The sequence below is a fragment of the Sorex fumeus genome, unplaced genomic scaffold, assembly GCF_029834395.1.
Source record: "Sorex fumeus unplaced genomic scaffold, SorFum_2.1 ptg000054l, whole genome shotgun sequence".
NCBI lineage: Eukaryota > Metazoa > Chordata > Mammalia > Eulipotyphla > Soricidae > Sorex > Sorex fumeus.
In genome coordinates this window covers 3,265,310-3,279,766 of record NW_026606111.1, presented here as the reverse complement: position 1 = coordinate 3,279,766, position 14,457 = coordinate 3,265,310, and the positions used below count along the sequence as shown (strand labels likewise).

At 64.1% G+C, this 14,457-nt stretch overlaps 3 protein-coding genes across 3 annotated transcripts; all 3 read right to left on the bottom strand.

Moving 5' to 3' along the window:
* Positions 1-10: 10 nt before the first annotated feature.
* Positions 11-1,801, bottom strand: MFSD3 (major facilitator superfamily domain containing 3). The gene is made up of 5 exons (XM_056125285.1): positions 1,034-1,801; positions 722-869; positions 518-642; positions 331-440; positions 11-266 (listed from the first exon to the last, which is right to left on the bottom strand). Exons 1-5 carry the CDS (start codon positions 1,725-1,727, stop codon positions 93-95), a joined length of 1,251 nt encoding a protein of 416 aa, XP_055981260.1. The 5' UTR covers positions 1,728-1,801; the 3' UTR covers positions 11-92.
* Positions 1,802-2,973: 1,172 nt separating this feature from the next.
* GPT (glutamic--pyruvic transaminase) lies at positions 2,974-6,845 on the bottom strand. The gene is made up of 12 exons (XM_056125279.1): positions 6,526-6,845; positions 5,362-5,527; positions 5,187-5,276; positions 5,008-5,116; positions 4,734-4,867; positions 4,412-4,655; positions 4,232-4,311; positions 4,019-4,155; positions 3,769-3,943; positions 3,520-3,675; positions 3,264-3,376; positions 2,974-3,189 (listed from the first exon to the last, which is right to left on the bottom strand). The coding sequence occupies exons 2-12, from the start codon at positions 5,521-5,523 to the stop codon at positions 3,099-3,101; spliced, it is 1,491 nt and encodes a 496-aa protein (XP_055981254.1). The 5' UTR covers positions 5,524-5,527; positions 6,526-6,845; the 3' UTR covers positions 2,974-3,098.
* A 241-nt stretch (positions 6,846-7,086) lies between these two features.
* PPP1R16A (protein phosphatase 1 regulatory subunit 16A) lies at positions 7,087-11,131 on the bottom strand. Its single transcript, XM_056125272.1, has 10 exons — positions 10,664-11,131; positions 10,256-10,326; positions 10,036-10,181; positions 9,254-9,357; positions 9,057-9,181; positions 8,846-8,971; positions 8,694-8,769; positions 8,488-8,617; positions 8,034-8,241; positions 7,087-7,866 (listed from the first exon to the last, which is right to left on the bottom strand). The coding sequence occupies exons 1-10, from the start codon at positions 10,917-10,919 to the stop codon at positions 7,495-7,497; spliced, it is 1,614 nt and encodes a 537-aa protein (XP_055981247.1). The 5' UTR covers positions 10,920-11,131; the 3' UTR covers positions 7,087-7,494.
* Between the last annotated feature and the right edge of the window lie 3,326 nt (positions 11,132-14,457).

The window sequence follows — 14,457 nt, the reverse complement described above, 5'->3', positions numbered from 1 at the left end:
CTCAGGAGTCTTGGCAGGGATCGTCACCAGGCTGAGGACAGCAGGCACTGGCAGGCCCAGCTTTATTGACCAGGCCAGCTGCTGAGCTCGGGTCAGGCCACGGTGGAGGGCACCAGGCCCAGGAGCAGGAGGGGCACAACCGTGAGGGCAAGGAAGGACGAGAAGCAGAGCTGCAGGCCCAGCCAGTCAACCAGGGCTCCGGCCAGCACGCCCAGCAGCAGCTTCCCCAGGAGCTCCAAGGTGGCCAGGAGGCTGTAGTGTGTGGCCTGGGGGAGGAGTCTGGTCAGGGTCTGCATGGAACCTGCCCGCAGCCCCTGCAGCCCCACTCACCTGCAGGACACTGGGTGCCCGCTGGCTGCAGCGCATCATCAGAGTGAAGGCGACAGTGGTGGCCAGGCCCCCCAGGAAGTGCTGCAGACACAGGCTCAGTAAGGCTGCCTCTGGGAGGACGGAAGTTAACGGGACGTAGGGCCCAGGCCCCCAGACCCACACCCCTGCCAAGCAGTCAGTCCCTCACCTCTGGGCACTGTGCCAGGGCCCAGATCGACCCCTGGTGTGTCCAAGTGGAAGAGCAGGGCAGTTTGGCAGACCAGGCCTCCAAGACGGACTCTCAGTACCGACTTCAGCAGGGACAGCGGCTGCCTAGAGAGAGTAAGTGCTGGGGTCTGGGAGTACAGGGCAGGGGGCAAGGATGGGGATGGGGGCAGGTGGGAATGCTCACCAGTGCCTGGCAAGCAGGGCACCTCCCAAGGATGAGCCAGTGATGGAGCACGCCACAGCACCCACTCCATTCCACAGTCCCAGCTCAGGGGCAGAGACACCACGATCCAGCAGAAGCAGCGGGAACAGGCTGCTGGCACCTTGCTCACCTGCAGGGAGCCGGGGAGCGTGAGCAGCCTTGGCCTGCCCTGGGCCTGCTCCCTGGATATTTTGAGGTCAAGGTCCAGGGCGGAGCTGGCCTCTGTCAGGTCAGTGCCAGGGAATGCCAGCCTCCCAGGCACCTACCCGCTGCCCAGCTCCAGGCCACACTCACCCAGCTTGTATGTGAGCACAAAGCCTGCCATCCACAGGGTCCCGGGCACACCCAACACCTCCTGCAGGCTGCGCAGGCGGCACAGGGGCCGGTCCTTGGGCTGCAGTGTGGCCAGTGTTTGCAGGGCTGGGGCGGCCCAGGCCAGGGCAGCAGCCAGCCAATATGTAACAGCGAGGAACAGAAAGAGCAGTGGCCAGGAGAGAGTGGGCACCAGGGCGAGCAGGCCGCCCCCTGCCAGCACTGAGCCCAGTTTGTACGCCACCACCTGCACTGTGTTACCCGGCCCCAATTCCGCTGGTTCCAGGAGCTGCACGGCCAGCGTGTCCAGAGCCACGTCCTGCACGGCAGCACCCAGGTTCAGCAGCAGCAGCAGCAGGCCGGCCAGCGCGGCCCACAGTCCCGTGGGTCCCGCTTCAGCTGGGGGCAGGGCGGCCAGCAGCCCACACACCAGGCCCAGGGCGGCTGTACTGAGGGTCAGCCAGTCCCTCGGCGTGCCCCGGGTGTCCACCAGTGGCGCCCACACCAGCTTGAACAGCCACGGTGCATACAGCACCTTGGCCAGCCCCACGCGCGTCAGGGACAGGCCGCGGGCCCGCAGCAGCACGGGCAACAGGCCGGACTGCAGTCCGTAGGGCAGGCCCTGCACCAGGTACAGGCCGGCCAGCAGCAGCAGCTTCCCGTGCGTGGCGGCCATGGGGCTGCAGGCCCCTCTCCGGGAGGTAGAGCGGATCCTGTTGGGGTCCGGCCAGGTCAGGGGTCACACATGGCGCAGGGGCGGGGACGGTCGGGCGCCAGCCCGGGGACCCGGGCGTTAGCGCCGCGAGGAGGCGGGCCGGGCATAGAGTGCGCAGCCCGGCGGGCCAGAGCGTCTGTCGGTCCCCCTCGGGCGCCCCCGCTGGCCAGATCGGACGCTGCAGCACCACCCGGGGCCGCTGAGCTCCGGCACGCGCTGGGCACTGGGGCCGGGCCCTGCTCCCTGCGCGACCCGCCCAGGCCCCGCAGGTGTGTGCAGAGGATGCTGCCAGATATGCCTCCCGTGCGCGGTGACCAGGCCAAGCAGGGCGGAGAGGCCATCTAAGAGGAGATCACGAAGTGTCAGGGGCTCCTGCAGGGTATCTGCTGCCCAGGGCATGGACAGATGGCTGGCCCTGAAGGAGCCCTGGAGCCCCCACGCTCCTCCTGCTGCAGAGGCCACTGGATAGATCTGCTCATGCTTTGGGGGCCGGTTTCCTCACCTGTACAATGCCTGCATCAGGGCCCCAGGAAGTGACCCCAGGGTGTCTGGTGCACGTGCCACGAGGCAGGACACAGGGCTGCCCACCCACTCAGCTAGATGTCTGGCACTTCCTCCTGGGGTTCTTCCCTTTGCTCCCAGGAATTGCCTCCTCATCAGAGCCTCTCCCACACACAGTCCAGCATCATGGCTGCCAGGGGGCCAATCCTTGTTCCCCTTCTTGCTCGGCACAGCTGCTCCTGCAATAGCCCTGGGTGGGCACCATCTGCCCAGTTACCAGGAGACTAGGACTTTCTCCTTGAGCCCCGAGGGTCTCCCTGTGCCCACTCCATCTTCTGGCTCAACACTCCTGTACGGAAGAGAACAGACCTCACCCAGGGCCCCCTCCCCTGTGTCTATTAAGCCCCATCCCCTACGGTTCTGGGGTGTCCTTGAGGAGGTGCTGGCGGCGTAGAGCCCTGTCCCACAGCCCCCCAGTGTCCCTCACAGCCAGCCACTCTACACAATCCCATGTCTCAGATCTCACACAGGCTCAGTCATAGACAGGACTTCACAGTCTCACACACACCAGTCTTCCCAACTGGGGTCTTATCAGGTATGCAGGGGGCTCAGTGGGGACCCTTCCTGGCCACTCCTCTACTTGGGACTGGGGGCTACAGAGGTAATGGGGCAAGCAGTTAGAGGGCACAAGGAATGAACAGTCTCCTAGAGGTTTATAGTCTCAGCTTTATTGGAACCTCAAGTGGCAAGGCGCAGCTCTGCACAAGTCTAAGGGCTCAGAGATGCCCCGGGCCCTGGTCAGTACAGGGTCCAGCAGTCCTGGGTGCAGGCTCAGGAGTACTCCCGGGTGAACTTGGCGTGGAACTGGCTCAGTTTCTCCAGCAGGGGCCGCAGTTTCTCCATGGGGGGCAGAATGGTCATCCTAAGGCGGGGGCGAGAGGTAAGCGCCAAGCGCCGGGCCAGGGACTGCAGGAGGGGGTCAGGGGCGGGACTCACCGGAAGTGGTAGGTGCCTTCTCGCTGCCCGAAGCCGCTGCCCGGCACCACGCAGATGCCGGTCTCCTCCAGCAAGCGCATGCAGAAGAACATGTCCGGGGCCAGGCCCAGCTCCTGGGGCAGCAGGGCGGTCAGGGTCGGGCCCCGCTCACGTGCAGGCCCCGCCCCTCCCCGCGAAGGCCCCGCCCCGCCCGCGAAGGCCCCTCCCCTCCCCGCGAAGGCCCCGCCCCACCCGCGAAGGCCCCGCCCCCGCCGACCTTAGCTCGCTGCACGGCGCGTGGGGGCAGCTCCACGCGCGGGAACGAGTACATGGCTCCCTGCACCGGGTTGCAGCTGATGCCAGGAGCCTCGTTGAAGACCTGCTCGGTGAGCTTGGCCTTGGCCGCCAGCTCATCCAGCACCGCCTGCCTCTCCTGTGGTCACACAAGGAAGGTTCCGTCAGGCCAGAGCTGGGCGGCCGTCGCCCCTTCCCCCCTCGCGACCGCGTTACCACCCCCACTACTCACCGCCTGGAACTGCGGGTAAGAGGGATCGGAGGGCACGGGCGGGCTGACCACCATGTCCAGCACAGCCTGGCCCGGCGCGGGAGGGCACAGCCGCACGCTCATCAGCTTCAGCATCTGCTGCTGGACTGCGGGGTCCATGTTCACCACCTCCACGTAGCCACCACGGAACCCGCACCTGCGAGGCGAGCGTGGGTCCAGCCGGTCCAGTGCAGCCCGCGTCCCCGCTTGTCAACCCACCCGCCGCACTCACTCGCCCATGTAGCCCTTGGAGATGGAGTGGAAGGAGGCCAGCTCTTGTTGCGTCGCGTAAGGCGGCCCCATCTCCATGAGCACCTTTTTGAAGGAATGGAACTGAGAGCCCTCGGCATACACGTTGTCCTGGTACACCTGGACGGACAATGCGCGTCATGGGCTGGGGATACGGGCACTACCCACCTCTCCCCTTCCCCGCAGCCCCGCACACCTCGTCGGCCAGCAGGAAAAGCCTCTCCTCGAAGGCGAAACGGATCACAGCTTCAATGCACTCGCGGGTCTGCACCTGCCCTGCACGCGGGGGACACAGCAAGTGTGGGTCAGCCGGGGAGAGGGGGGCAGGGAACTCGGACTCTAGGCTGGGACTCTAGGCTGGGTGGGGGGGGCACACCGGTGGGGTTGCCAGGGTTGATGATGCAGAGCGCCCGCGGGTTGCAGTGCTCCCGTGCCTGATGCAGCGCCCGGCGCAGCTCGGACACGTCGAGGGCCCACGAGCGCTCCTCGTCCAGGTAGTAGTCCACCTGAACCGCATTGAACTCGGCCAGCGCCGCAGAGTAGAGCGGGTACTGCGGAATGGGGATCAGCACGCCTGTGCGCTGGCGTCCCTCGCCCGTCACCAACAACTTCAGCACTGTCTGCAGGGGTAGGGGAGGGGTGCGAGGTTGGTGGCAGACCAGGAACCAAGGGGACCCCCCCAGCTGCCCACAGCCTACCATGATGGCATCACTGGCCCCTGTGGACAGAAAGACGTTGTTGGGGTCCGCAGGGATACCTCCATCACGCCTCTCGATGTACCGTGCTACATCCTCCCGGATCATCCCAATGCCGGAACTGACACTGTAGGCACCTGGCATGGGGGCGAGGCGGGTATTTGAGGACAGTGAGAGTCTCTCATGACCTCCCAGGACTCCCACTGCCTCCCTCCCGCCCTGTTTCACCTCTGTGAGTGCGGCAGTTCCCTGCAGCAGTTCCCTGCAGACCTCTTACCTAGGCTGTGGCCCTTGCAAGCCTGCAAGATGTGCTTTGCCCGTCTTTTGGTGTCCTCAGGAAAGTCGGGGCTATTGAGGAGATCCGGGTGGACACAGAGGGCCAGCACCTGGGAGGAAGGAGTACTGAGACCCCAGCACTGGCTAACAGGAAAGTAGCTGGGATGGGCCTGGCCTCACCTGGCGCAGGAAGGTGATGGGTCTCTGCCCCATGGCGTGTGCATCACCCACGTTGGCGTGGATGACCTCCGTGAAGGGCTTCTTCACACCCTGGGGGAACCTGAGAGTGAGCCTCGACACTGCCTTAGGCAATGACCCTAGGCACGGGGCATGGCCTCAGGGCCCAGGGCATTACCTGGTGCAGCTCCTGCTCCAACTCCTGGGCACGCAGCACGATGGGGCCTCGCACGGCGTACTCCAGTCTCCGGACACAGGGGTTCATGGTCTCCAGGGTCAGCACCTTCTCCTTCAGCCCATTCATTGTGGCCTGACTGTGGTCCCCGGCTCTCAAGGCCATGACCCTGATCAGACCAGGCAGGAAGGAGGCTCAGGGGCTAGGTGCAGGTTGAGACCAGGGCCAGGGAAAGGGGCCACAGGTGAAAGAGGCTGCCCCGCACCCTGCAGCCAAAGGCACTGACAGGGAGGGCAGGAGCCAGGAGCTGAGGCCAGCGCCGCGCCCCGCCCCACAGTCTGGGCACAGCCCTGGCAAGTGGGTGAGGAAGGAGGCGGGGCCAGGGGTGAGGCCCAGTGCCTGCCCAGAGCTCTCATGCGGGCAAGAGACCCGCAGTGGGGCACGGAGTTGAAAGGGACACACAAAGCCTGTGGCTGAGATGGTGGTGGTGGGCACCCAGGCAGTAGGCTGAGCTGGGCAGGATGATGCACAGGAAGCAGGGAGCCAGACCTGCAGGTCCACCCAAGCACAGCACTACCCAGACCTAGTCCTCTTGGGTCCCTCATCTTTTTCCTCTGGGTGGGGGTCACTCCTAGGAGTGCTCAGAGATGACTCCTGGTGGGCTCAAGGGATTGAACCCAGGCTGGCTGGGTGCAAGACAAACTCCCTAACCACTGTGCTACCTCTCTGGACCCTGGGTCCATCTTTGCCTGGGCCAGCGGGCCTGTCTCCCATACCTCAGGAATGCTGGGGTGCAGGAAGGAAGACCTCAGACACTGGGCTCCATCTGGCCCCTCTTGGGCTGTGGGCCTTGGCCTGAAGGCTGCGTGAACCTTCAGTTGGACCTTGGTCAGCAAAGCTTTGCAAGACCCAAGGCAGAGTCTGGGTAGAGGTTGTTGGGGGAGGGGGTTGGAACTTAGGCAGTGGCTGGGTGTGTGACCTGAGCTGGCTTCCCTGTGGCTCCTGATTGGTGGAAGAAAGGGCAGCTAGGCTGCTCCCTGATAGGCCCCCAGGGCCCCACCTCCACAGCCCCGAGGAAGACTGCCCCTCCCCCACTGGGCTTGCTGCTGGGCAGATAAGGCCCATTCCTCTGCTGCTGGGCTGGAGTGAGGCCGGCCCAGCTCTCACCTTGCTCCTTTTGGATAACTGTCCACCGCAGGTCACCTCAGTCTCCCTGTGCAGGCCTGCTCCTCTGCCACCCAGGCCGGAGCACAGGTTAATATGGGTGCAGGCCTAGGCAGAGACCGCCCCCCACCCGCCTCCTGGCAGCTGTGCCCAAGTGGCAGGAAGGAGGCAGACAGACATTGGGCAGCTGCACCCAGTACCGAGGTCACCCTCCAACCACTGATGCTTGGAGTAGGCGGTCCTGGGGCTGGGCTGGCCGGGTCACTGCACAGCAGGGAGGGTGGTGACCTAAGCCTGGCCACCTGGTGAGAGCAGGCATGAAAGGGGGCTTACGTGGAGATGAGCCTGCAGTGCCCCCGCTTGCCCACGAGAGGCCCCTAAATGATCTCTGTGCCCCAACACGGTGCCCAGCCAGCGCAGCGCCTGAGCAGCCCACTGCTGGCCCCTCTGTAGCCTGGCCCCAGAGTTGGGGTTGCATGCCAGGCCCAGGAGCAGGGCAGGGAACGCCCCTGACACAGGCCTTCTAGAGGCTTCTAGCACTGAGCCTTTTTAGAAAATCTGCCAGAGCTGACCCTGGAGCACAGAGGTCCAGGAAAGGTTCTGCCAGAATTCCCTGCTCTCAGGGAAGGTGACAGAAGGGCCTCCAGGGACACAGGAGGGTGCAAAGGGGCCCACTTCTGGCCCAGCCGGCCCTGGGCCTCATCCCACGCTGGGCTGGGCTGCACCTATAGGCCCCAGACAGGTGCTCACAGGACAGGCCTGGCAACATGCATTCCCTACTGTGGGATGGTGGCCCCACTGAGACACACAACAAGGAACGCGGCAGAACAGCCCTTTATCAATAGTCACATGTCAATGCTCTGTTTCCAGGCCCAGCCGTGGCTGCTGGGGCCACAGCTGAGGAGCAGCACACATGGGGGTCTCCATCACAGAGGCCCTGAGGCAGCCACTTGCAGGTGGCACGCACGGCCCTCACATGAGCTGGCAGCACGGCCTCTTCTCCAGGGGAGCTTCCTCTGAGGGGGCTGTGAGCCTGAGCAAAGGTGGGTCTCCACCAGTCCTGGTGCCTCCCTGGGGCTGGGGGCTCTGGGCATCCTCAGCAGGGCAAGACTCCGGGATCCCAGGCCCCTCAGGCAGAGGCCGCTGCAGCTTGGCGGCAGCTCGCTGGCGCTTCAGCTCTGCCAGTGTGTGATGGGCCTTGGCCTTAACCAGGCCATCTGGGGCTTCGCTCTCCAGGGGGCTCAGCTGGTAGGAGACGCTGCGGTCCAGGCGCTTGGAGTACAGGTGCCTTCCCGGGGCGGTCCCCACTCGGCCATTCAGTGGTCTGGCAGCCTCAGGGTCCTCCTGTAGGGATAGCATACACCAGGCCCTCACTGGCCCTGGCACGGGCTGCGTGGCGATGGGGTCAGACACGAGGGTGGGGCACAAGTCCGCTCTCGGGACACAAGTTCACGTTATGAGCTGAGCAACGTGGGGTGTGCCAGGCCCAGGCCTGCAGGGGCGGGGCTCACCTCCGGGCTCAGCCGGAGCTCAGCATCAGTCTGGCGGTCCTCGTCCTCGGGCTCCGGGGCTGCGGGGGGTTCTGGGTCCTCGGGAGGCTCCGAACCCTCCGGGCTGAGGGTCTGCAGCGAAGGCTGCTGCCACACGATGGCCTCCTGGGCATGCTCCTTACGGTACAGGTTGGTGCGCTGGGTCAGGCTCACCCGCCTCACCACTTTCCTGCGGGAGAGGAAGGTGCCCGTGGGGAGAGGCCCCACCCTGCCCCACGGACTCTGCCCCGAGCTGCAGCTGGCACCGGGCACCTGGAACCTGGCACGCAGGCTGATGTCAGCAGGAGCCAGGCCAGGCCGAGAGGGCGGGGCAGGGCGGCGGGGGCGGGTCTTCCGGGAGGGGCGGGGCTCCCCTTCCGGACGGGGCGGGGCTCCCCTTCCGGACGGGGCGGGGCCCCCGGGGGGCGGGGCTCACCCCCTGCTGCCAGCGCTCGATGTGCGGCGGCGCAGGAGAGAGCGCTGGCGGCCCTGGGCACGCAGGAGCGCATCGTGTTTGTGCTTCAGTTCCAGCAGCTTGGCCCGCACCTCCTCGTCACCGCACACATCTGCAGAGAGGCGGGCGACGGGTCACGGGCGACCTCCCTGGCACCCTGCGCCGGGAGGAGGTGGTCCGCAGCTCACCCAGAGGCGTCTCGTCCATCAGGGTCTTCCCGTTCAGGTCGGCGCCGTGTGCCACGAGCAGCTCTACGAGGTGCACCTGTCGGAAGGCAGCCGGGCTGCTGAAGATGTCGGGATCAGCTCGCGGGGCCAGCCAGCCTGGTAGGAGTGCTCACCTGCCCCCAGTAGGCCGCAGCGTGCAGTGGTTCCCAGCCATCCAGGTCTTTGGCGCTCAGGCTGGCTCGGTGTTCCAGCAACAGGGCTGCGGCCTCACTGAACCCATTGGCAGCGGCAATGTGGAGCTGCAGACAGACCGCCCACCCTGAGTGCCAGGCAGGGCCCCCTGAAGTCTCCCCCCACTATTGTCTGGCTTAACCAAGTCCTCACCAGAGTAGCTCCGTGGTCCCGAGGGGCATCCAGATCAGCCCCTGCCTGCAGCTGGCTCCGGATATCATTCAGCATGTGCAGCTCTGGCAAGGCCCGGGCACTCTCGATGCTGTCCTGGGTGACCCCTGCCAGGCAGCAGGCTCAGTGATTGCTCCCACACCCACTCAGCGTGGGCAAGGAGTCAGGGCTGCACTCACCCCGGTTGGCCATAGCCGTCTCCAGACAGTCCAGCGTCTGCTCATCCTCACACAGGTCGTAGGGCATATTCCCATCAGTGTTGACAGCCAGCAGGTCGGCCCCACTGTGGGGAAGGACAAGCCCTCAGTCTCCTCTCAGAGCTTTGCCCTTTTGGAGAGTGTGGACGGAAGTGGCACTGGTCAGGTCCTAGTGACTTTTGGCAGAGCTATCCTCGGGCCCCCACTCAGCAGGTCAGCCCCTCAGCTCCAGGTCCTGTCTGCAAGCCATGTGGGGCTCTGGCTGTGTCATCACTAGGTGCCCACAAACATGCCGACAGTGGCTGGGAAGGGGCACTGGAACTCTGGAGAGGGTGGCGACCATCCAGCTCCCAGGGAAGCCTGCCTGTGATGATGACCGTTGTGCGGCCCCCAGATGCTCCCACACACAGGTCACTGCCACTAGCAGCCTAGGCTGCTCATGGGCACCTGGACATCAGCCCTACCAGAGAGCTGGTGTGGAAAGGCCACATAGAAACCAGGCCTGGGGCAGTTCACCTCCTTCCTGCTTAGCCAGGAAGAGAGATGCAAGAGCCCAGCTCCCCAGAATCCGAGTTCCCTGTCTCCTAATTCCAGTCTGACCACAGTAGGACCCTAGAGTGGGCACACAAGACACCTGCCCATAGCGTGTGCTTATTCCCCTGCTCTCCACGTCCTGACACAGACAAAGCCAGGTAAGGGGGAGAGACCATGAGAGGCACAGAGGCTCGGGTAGACTGAGCTGAACTGCACAAGGTGGGCTTTACCGGGCAATGAGCAGCTCCACCAGGTGCAGGTGGCCGCAGGTGGCTGCGGCATGCAGGGGCGTCCAGGACTCGCTGTCATGAGCGTTGACTGTGGCCCCGGCCTCCAGGAGCTGCTGCACCATCTCCCGGAAGTCGTCGATGCAGCTCTGTGGAATGCAGGGCCTGAGCAGCCCCCAGGCCCCCTGCATGCCCCCAACCCACACCCCACAGCAAGGCTGACCTGGTGCAACGCCGTCAGGCCGTCCTCATTGGCCAGGTCAGGACTGACCCCGCTGCTGAGGAACTGGCGGACTGAGGAAGTGGGTGGGTGTGGTCAGGCCTGTGTTGCTGACAAGGGTGAAAAGGCAGACGAGCGGGCGCAAGGGTCCCCTGTCTGAACGCCCCAGCAGGGCCCACACTGCTGTGCTCCGGCACCTAAAGACCCCCTTTCTGCTCCAGCTGCTCCCATCCCCCAACAGAGCTCTGGGTGCTACTGCAGACACCCCACCTGGGCGATGCCTGGCCGATCTCCCCAATGTGGCCAAGGGCTTCCCCGGGGAGGCCAGACTCTGGTTCTGCAAGGTCTCACAGAGCAAGCAGCAGGACTGGGCAACTCTCAGGGTGAGTCCTTCACGGGCTCCATACTCACCTTCCTCCAGGTCATTGCGGGCAGCAGCCTCCAGCAGGGTGACGTTGGGTGGGAAGCGGACACGCCGCTGTGGCCCACTGGCCCCCTCCTGCTGTGGCCTGTCCCTGGGGCCCCTCCAGGTCTGGGCCTCCTTCTCAGCCTGGGCCCACAGCTTCACCTGCTGTGCGCGGCGCTTCTGGGCATGCTTCAGTCGCTCCTGAGCACTCATCCTGCCCACCATGGGCATCTCTGCCAGCAGTTCCAGGTGTTCGGCCATGGTGAGGGAGGCCGGCCAAGGGGGCTGCTCGGGCCGCTGGACTGGGGAGTACACGGGCCAGCCCAGGCCTGAGGGGCAGCGCAGCTGGCTGGACTGGGACCCGTGGGGGCATCCCCACCTCAAGGCTCAGTGCCCTCTGACCTTGGCAAGGCTGAGTCAAGAGACCCTCCTGGGACCACGCCCCCGCCAGCCTGAGGGGCGCAGACCCAGGTGACAAGCGTTGTGTGGCACCAGGGAGCAAAGGCACCACAGCCGCACAGCAGATGAGAACAGCTCAGGTCAGGAGCACAGTTGGCACCAGCAGCCTCAGTCCAGACTCCAGACGGCTCTGCGCTCAGGGCTGGGGGTGAGGTGGGGCCCAGGCCCTCCCCTTCTGGCGCGCAGAAGCTGGGGGAGGCCCGGGAGCAGTCATGCCCGGCCTGGCCTCCCCTCTGCTGTCTGGGTGCCACAGTCCGCACACGCCCACCTCTGAGCGAGGAGCCACTGGTACAGGGAGGCCAGGCCAGGCCAGGCGTGTGCTGAGAGTCAGGCCCGGGCCGGAGTGTGTCCTCTGCGGAGCAGCAGCAGGCGGGGACAGCAGGGCTCTCAGATGCCTGGGGAGGAGGAGGAGGCGACAATGAAGGTTGGCTCCAGGGTGGGGCTCCCGACAGAGTGGAGGAAGCCCGTCTGGGATGGGAGCTGGGTAGCAGGGCAGGGCATGGCACGATGGGCCCATTCCACGCACGCCACCGTCGCACCTCGGCATCTTGCTCTGCCCCGTCTCTGGCCTTTGCCTCCTGCCCAGCTCCAGCCCTGACCCCCATATCTGGGCCTCCTGTGCACCCGGGGGGGGCTTCGCACTGGGAGGGTCCCCTCCTGCCACCAGGCCTCACATGCTCCCGGACCCACTGACCAGCCTTCGTCCGGGAGTGGCCTGTCGTGCGTTCTGCAGTGCTCTGACACTTCCAGGCTGGAGAACCCGAGGTCTAGTCATGGCCTGCGCCCTTCCCACTCCACAGAAGCTCCCAAGTCCACCTTTGCCCTCTGAGGCTCAAGTTCCAGGGCAGAGCTGCACTGCCAGCTCCCGCCCTGAGGAGCCGAGGGTCAGACACACCTTGCTCTCGGGAGCCACAAATGCCAGAGGAACAGGTGGTGGGAGGGCCGGGGTATGCGGGCCCCGCAGAGCTCAGGAAATTCAGAAAGGAAGAGGGGCTTCAGGCCCCCCAAGCTCTCAGCAGTGTATGGATGGGCAGAGGCTGCCCAGGCCTGGCTGTGGGCAGAGCACAGGCAGCTTGCAAGGCCCTCACAGCCCCAGGCTGCTCAGAATGGCCCGAGGCCTGGGGCAGCCTAGGGAGAGAAAAGGGGAGGGGCATCGGGGCACCGGCCCAGAGTCTCCACTGGACTGCTGCCAAGTCAGCTCCCGCTGCTGCACTGAACACTGCCAGGACGGTAGGGCACCCAGGACCCCTAGTTCCTGGGCACCACACCCAGCACACACGCTCTCCAAGCCTCCCTGGAATGTCAAACAGAGATAATCTGGGCAGCCATGCTGGTCGCAGCTCCGTGCCTGGGTAAGCCACTCAGGCGCAGGGGTGGGCAAGGTGGGCTCCTGAGGAGACATGGGTGCTGCCCCCCAGCAGGCCACACCCATTTTCACACTGCCACAGGCCAGCACACCATTCCTGCAGGAGGAAACCAAAGCGGCCTGACCCCAGGGCTGCGCCCCAGCAGCAGGCTGTGTGAATGGCTAGTCCTGTACTCCTTCCTCTCTCCCTCCCTCCCTCCCCCCTTCCTTTCTGGGCTTTTCTTTTTCTTTTCTTCTCTTCTTCCTCCCTCCCTCTCTCCCTTCTTCCTTTCTTTCCAGGGCTGCGCCCTCCGCCCCGCAGCAGGTTGTGTGAATGGCTGGTCCTGTGGGCCGGCCGGCCTTCCTTCCTTCCTTCCTTCCTTCCTCTCCCTTCCATCCTTCCTTTCTGGGCTTTTCTTTATTTTTTCTTTTCTTTCTTCTCTTCTCCCTCCCTCCCTCCTTCCTTTCCAGGGTTGCGCCCTCCGCCCCACAGCAGGTTGTGTGAAGGGCTGGTCCCGTGGACCTTCCTTCCTTCCTTCCTTTCTTCCTTCCTTCCTTCCTTCACTTGCTGCCCAGAGACAAAAGAAAGGAGGGGCAGGTGCAGCAGACCCCAGGGTCCATCTTAGGCCGGGGCTGAGTCAGAGGGAATCTGCACTGTGGGTCCAGGCAGGCGCCAGGTGGGTGCCAGACACTGCGGACTCCAGGGCCACATGGTGCCTGCTGGGAGCCCGCACGGCCCAGTGTGGCCCATGCCACAGCACCCCTTCCCGGGACTCAGGAGCTGCTGCACACATGCCTGGAGAAGGCCAGGCAACATACTGGTGCCCAAGCCGCTGGTCAGCTGGGCGCTGGGAGGCATGGCTAGGCCACCCTCGGCAATGCCAGTGCAGGCACCCCCAGGCCCTCATTGACAGGAAGTTCAGGGAGGCCTGTCTCAAGAAAAGCCAGATCCCTGGGAAACGGGTACGGTATGAGTGGGCATAGAGGCCAGCACTACCTCCGTGAAAGAGGATGAAACTCTGCTCCCGAGTGAGGGGAGCCAGGAGAGGCAGAGCCTGGAGTGCTAGGGATTGAACCCAGGTTGGCCCAATGCAAGGCAAGCGCCCCATCCTGTCTGACTTTTGTTCTTGGTTTTGGGCTACACCAGGCGCTGCTCAGGGGTTACTCCTGACTCTGAACTCAGGAATCATTCCTGGTGGGCTCAGGGTACCATATGGGATACTCGAGATGGAATGGGGGTTGGCCATGTGCAAGGCAAGAGCATCTGCACTGTGGGTTCAGGCAGGCTCCAGGTGGGTGCAAGACACTGCAGACTCCAGGGCCACACGGTGCCTGCTGGGGGAACCCGCATGGCCCTGTGCTATCGCTCCAGCCCCTCTGTTCGATTTTGACACCACACCATTTGTCCTCCCAGCCCAGCCCGTGAGTCACTGAGGGGCAAGGGGCTGACTCAGTTGGTCAATGGCAGGGACTCTGCCTCAGCTGCATTATGCAGCTACCTATTATCAGTTTATTATGTTTGTTTTGGAGCCATACCTGTGGTGTTTGGTGGTGCTGGGGGTCATTCCCAGCAGTGCTCCGGTTATCATGTCATGCTGGACTGCACTGAATCTGTGTGTACACAGCCCTCTGCTATCTCTAAGGCCCTGTGGTTGCTAATAAATTATTATATGTCTTATTATTTGGTGTCAGGAGCCACTGTGGAGTCTGATCACACAGAAAAAAAGGCAATTTTTTTCCTTTTTTTTTGCTTTTTGGGTCACACCTGGCAATGCATAGGGGTTATTCCTGACTCATGCACTCAGGAATCACTCTTGGCGGTGCTCAGGGGACCATACGGGATGCTGGGAATCGAACTTGGGTTGGCTGCGTGCAAGACAAATGCCCTTGGTGCTGTACTATCACTCCAGCCCCAAAAAGGCTATTTTAAATTGTAACTTCCCTCCCAGGCCCTGCTCAGGGCAGAAAGTGAACTCGTTTCACACCCGAGAGGTT

Bases quoted from the DNA above. Each gene is read 5' to 3' on its own strand.
- MFSD3 (XM_056125285.1), bottom strand. From the start codon at position 1,727: ATGGCCGCCACGCACGGGAAGCTGCTGCTGCTGGCCGGCCTGTACCTG. The intron at 870-1,033 runs GTGAGTGTGGCC...GGCTCCCTGCAG, and splicing joins TGTGCTCACATACAAGCTGG to GTGAGCAAGGTGCCAGCAGC. The intron at 643-721 runs GTGAGCATTCCC...TACTCTCTCTAG, and splicing joins GCCCTGCTTGCCAGGCACTG to GCAGCCGCTGTCCCTGCTGA.
- GPT (XM_056125279.1), bottom strand. From the start codon at position 5,523: ATGGCCTTGAGAGCCGGGGACCACAGTCAGGCCACAATGAATGGGCTG. The intron at 5,277-5,361 runs GTAATGCCCTGG...AGGTTCCCCCAG, and splicing joins TGGAGCAGGAGCTGCACCAG to GGTGTGAAGAAGCCCTTCAC. The intron at 4,156-4,231 runs GTGTGCGGGGCT...TTGTCCGTCCAG, and splicing joins TTTTCCTGCTGGCCGACGAG to GTGTACCAGGACAACGTGTA.
- PPP1R16A (XM_056125272.1), bottom strand. From the start codon at position 10,919: ATGGCCGAACACCTGGAACTGCTGGCAGAGATGCCCATGGTGGGCAGG. The intron at 8,770-8,845 runs GTGAGCACTCCT...GCCTTCCGACAG, and splicing joins CTGCGGCCTACTGGGGGCAG to GTGCACCTCGTAGAGCTGCT. The intron at 7,867-8,033 runs GTGAGCCCCGCC...CTATCCCTACAG, and splicing joins AGCTCCGGCTGAGCCCGGAG to GAGGACCCTGAGGCTGCCAG.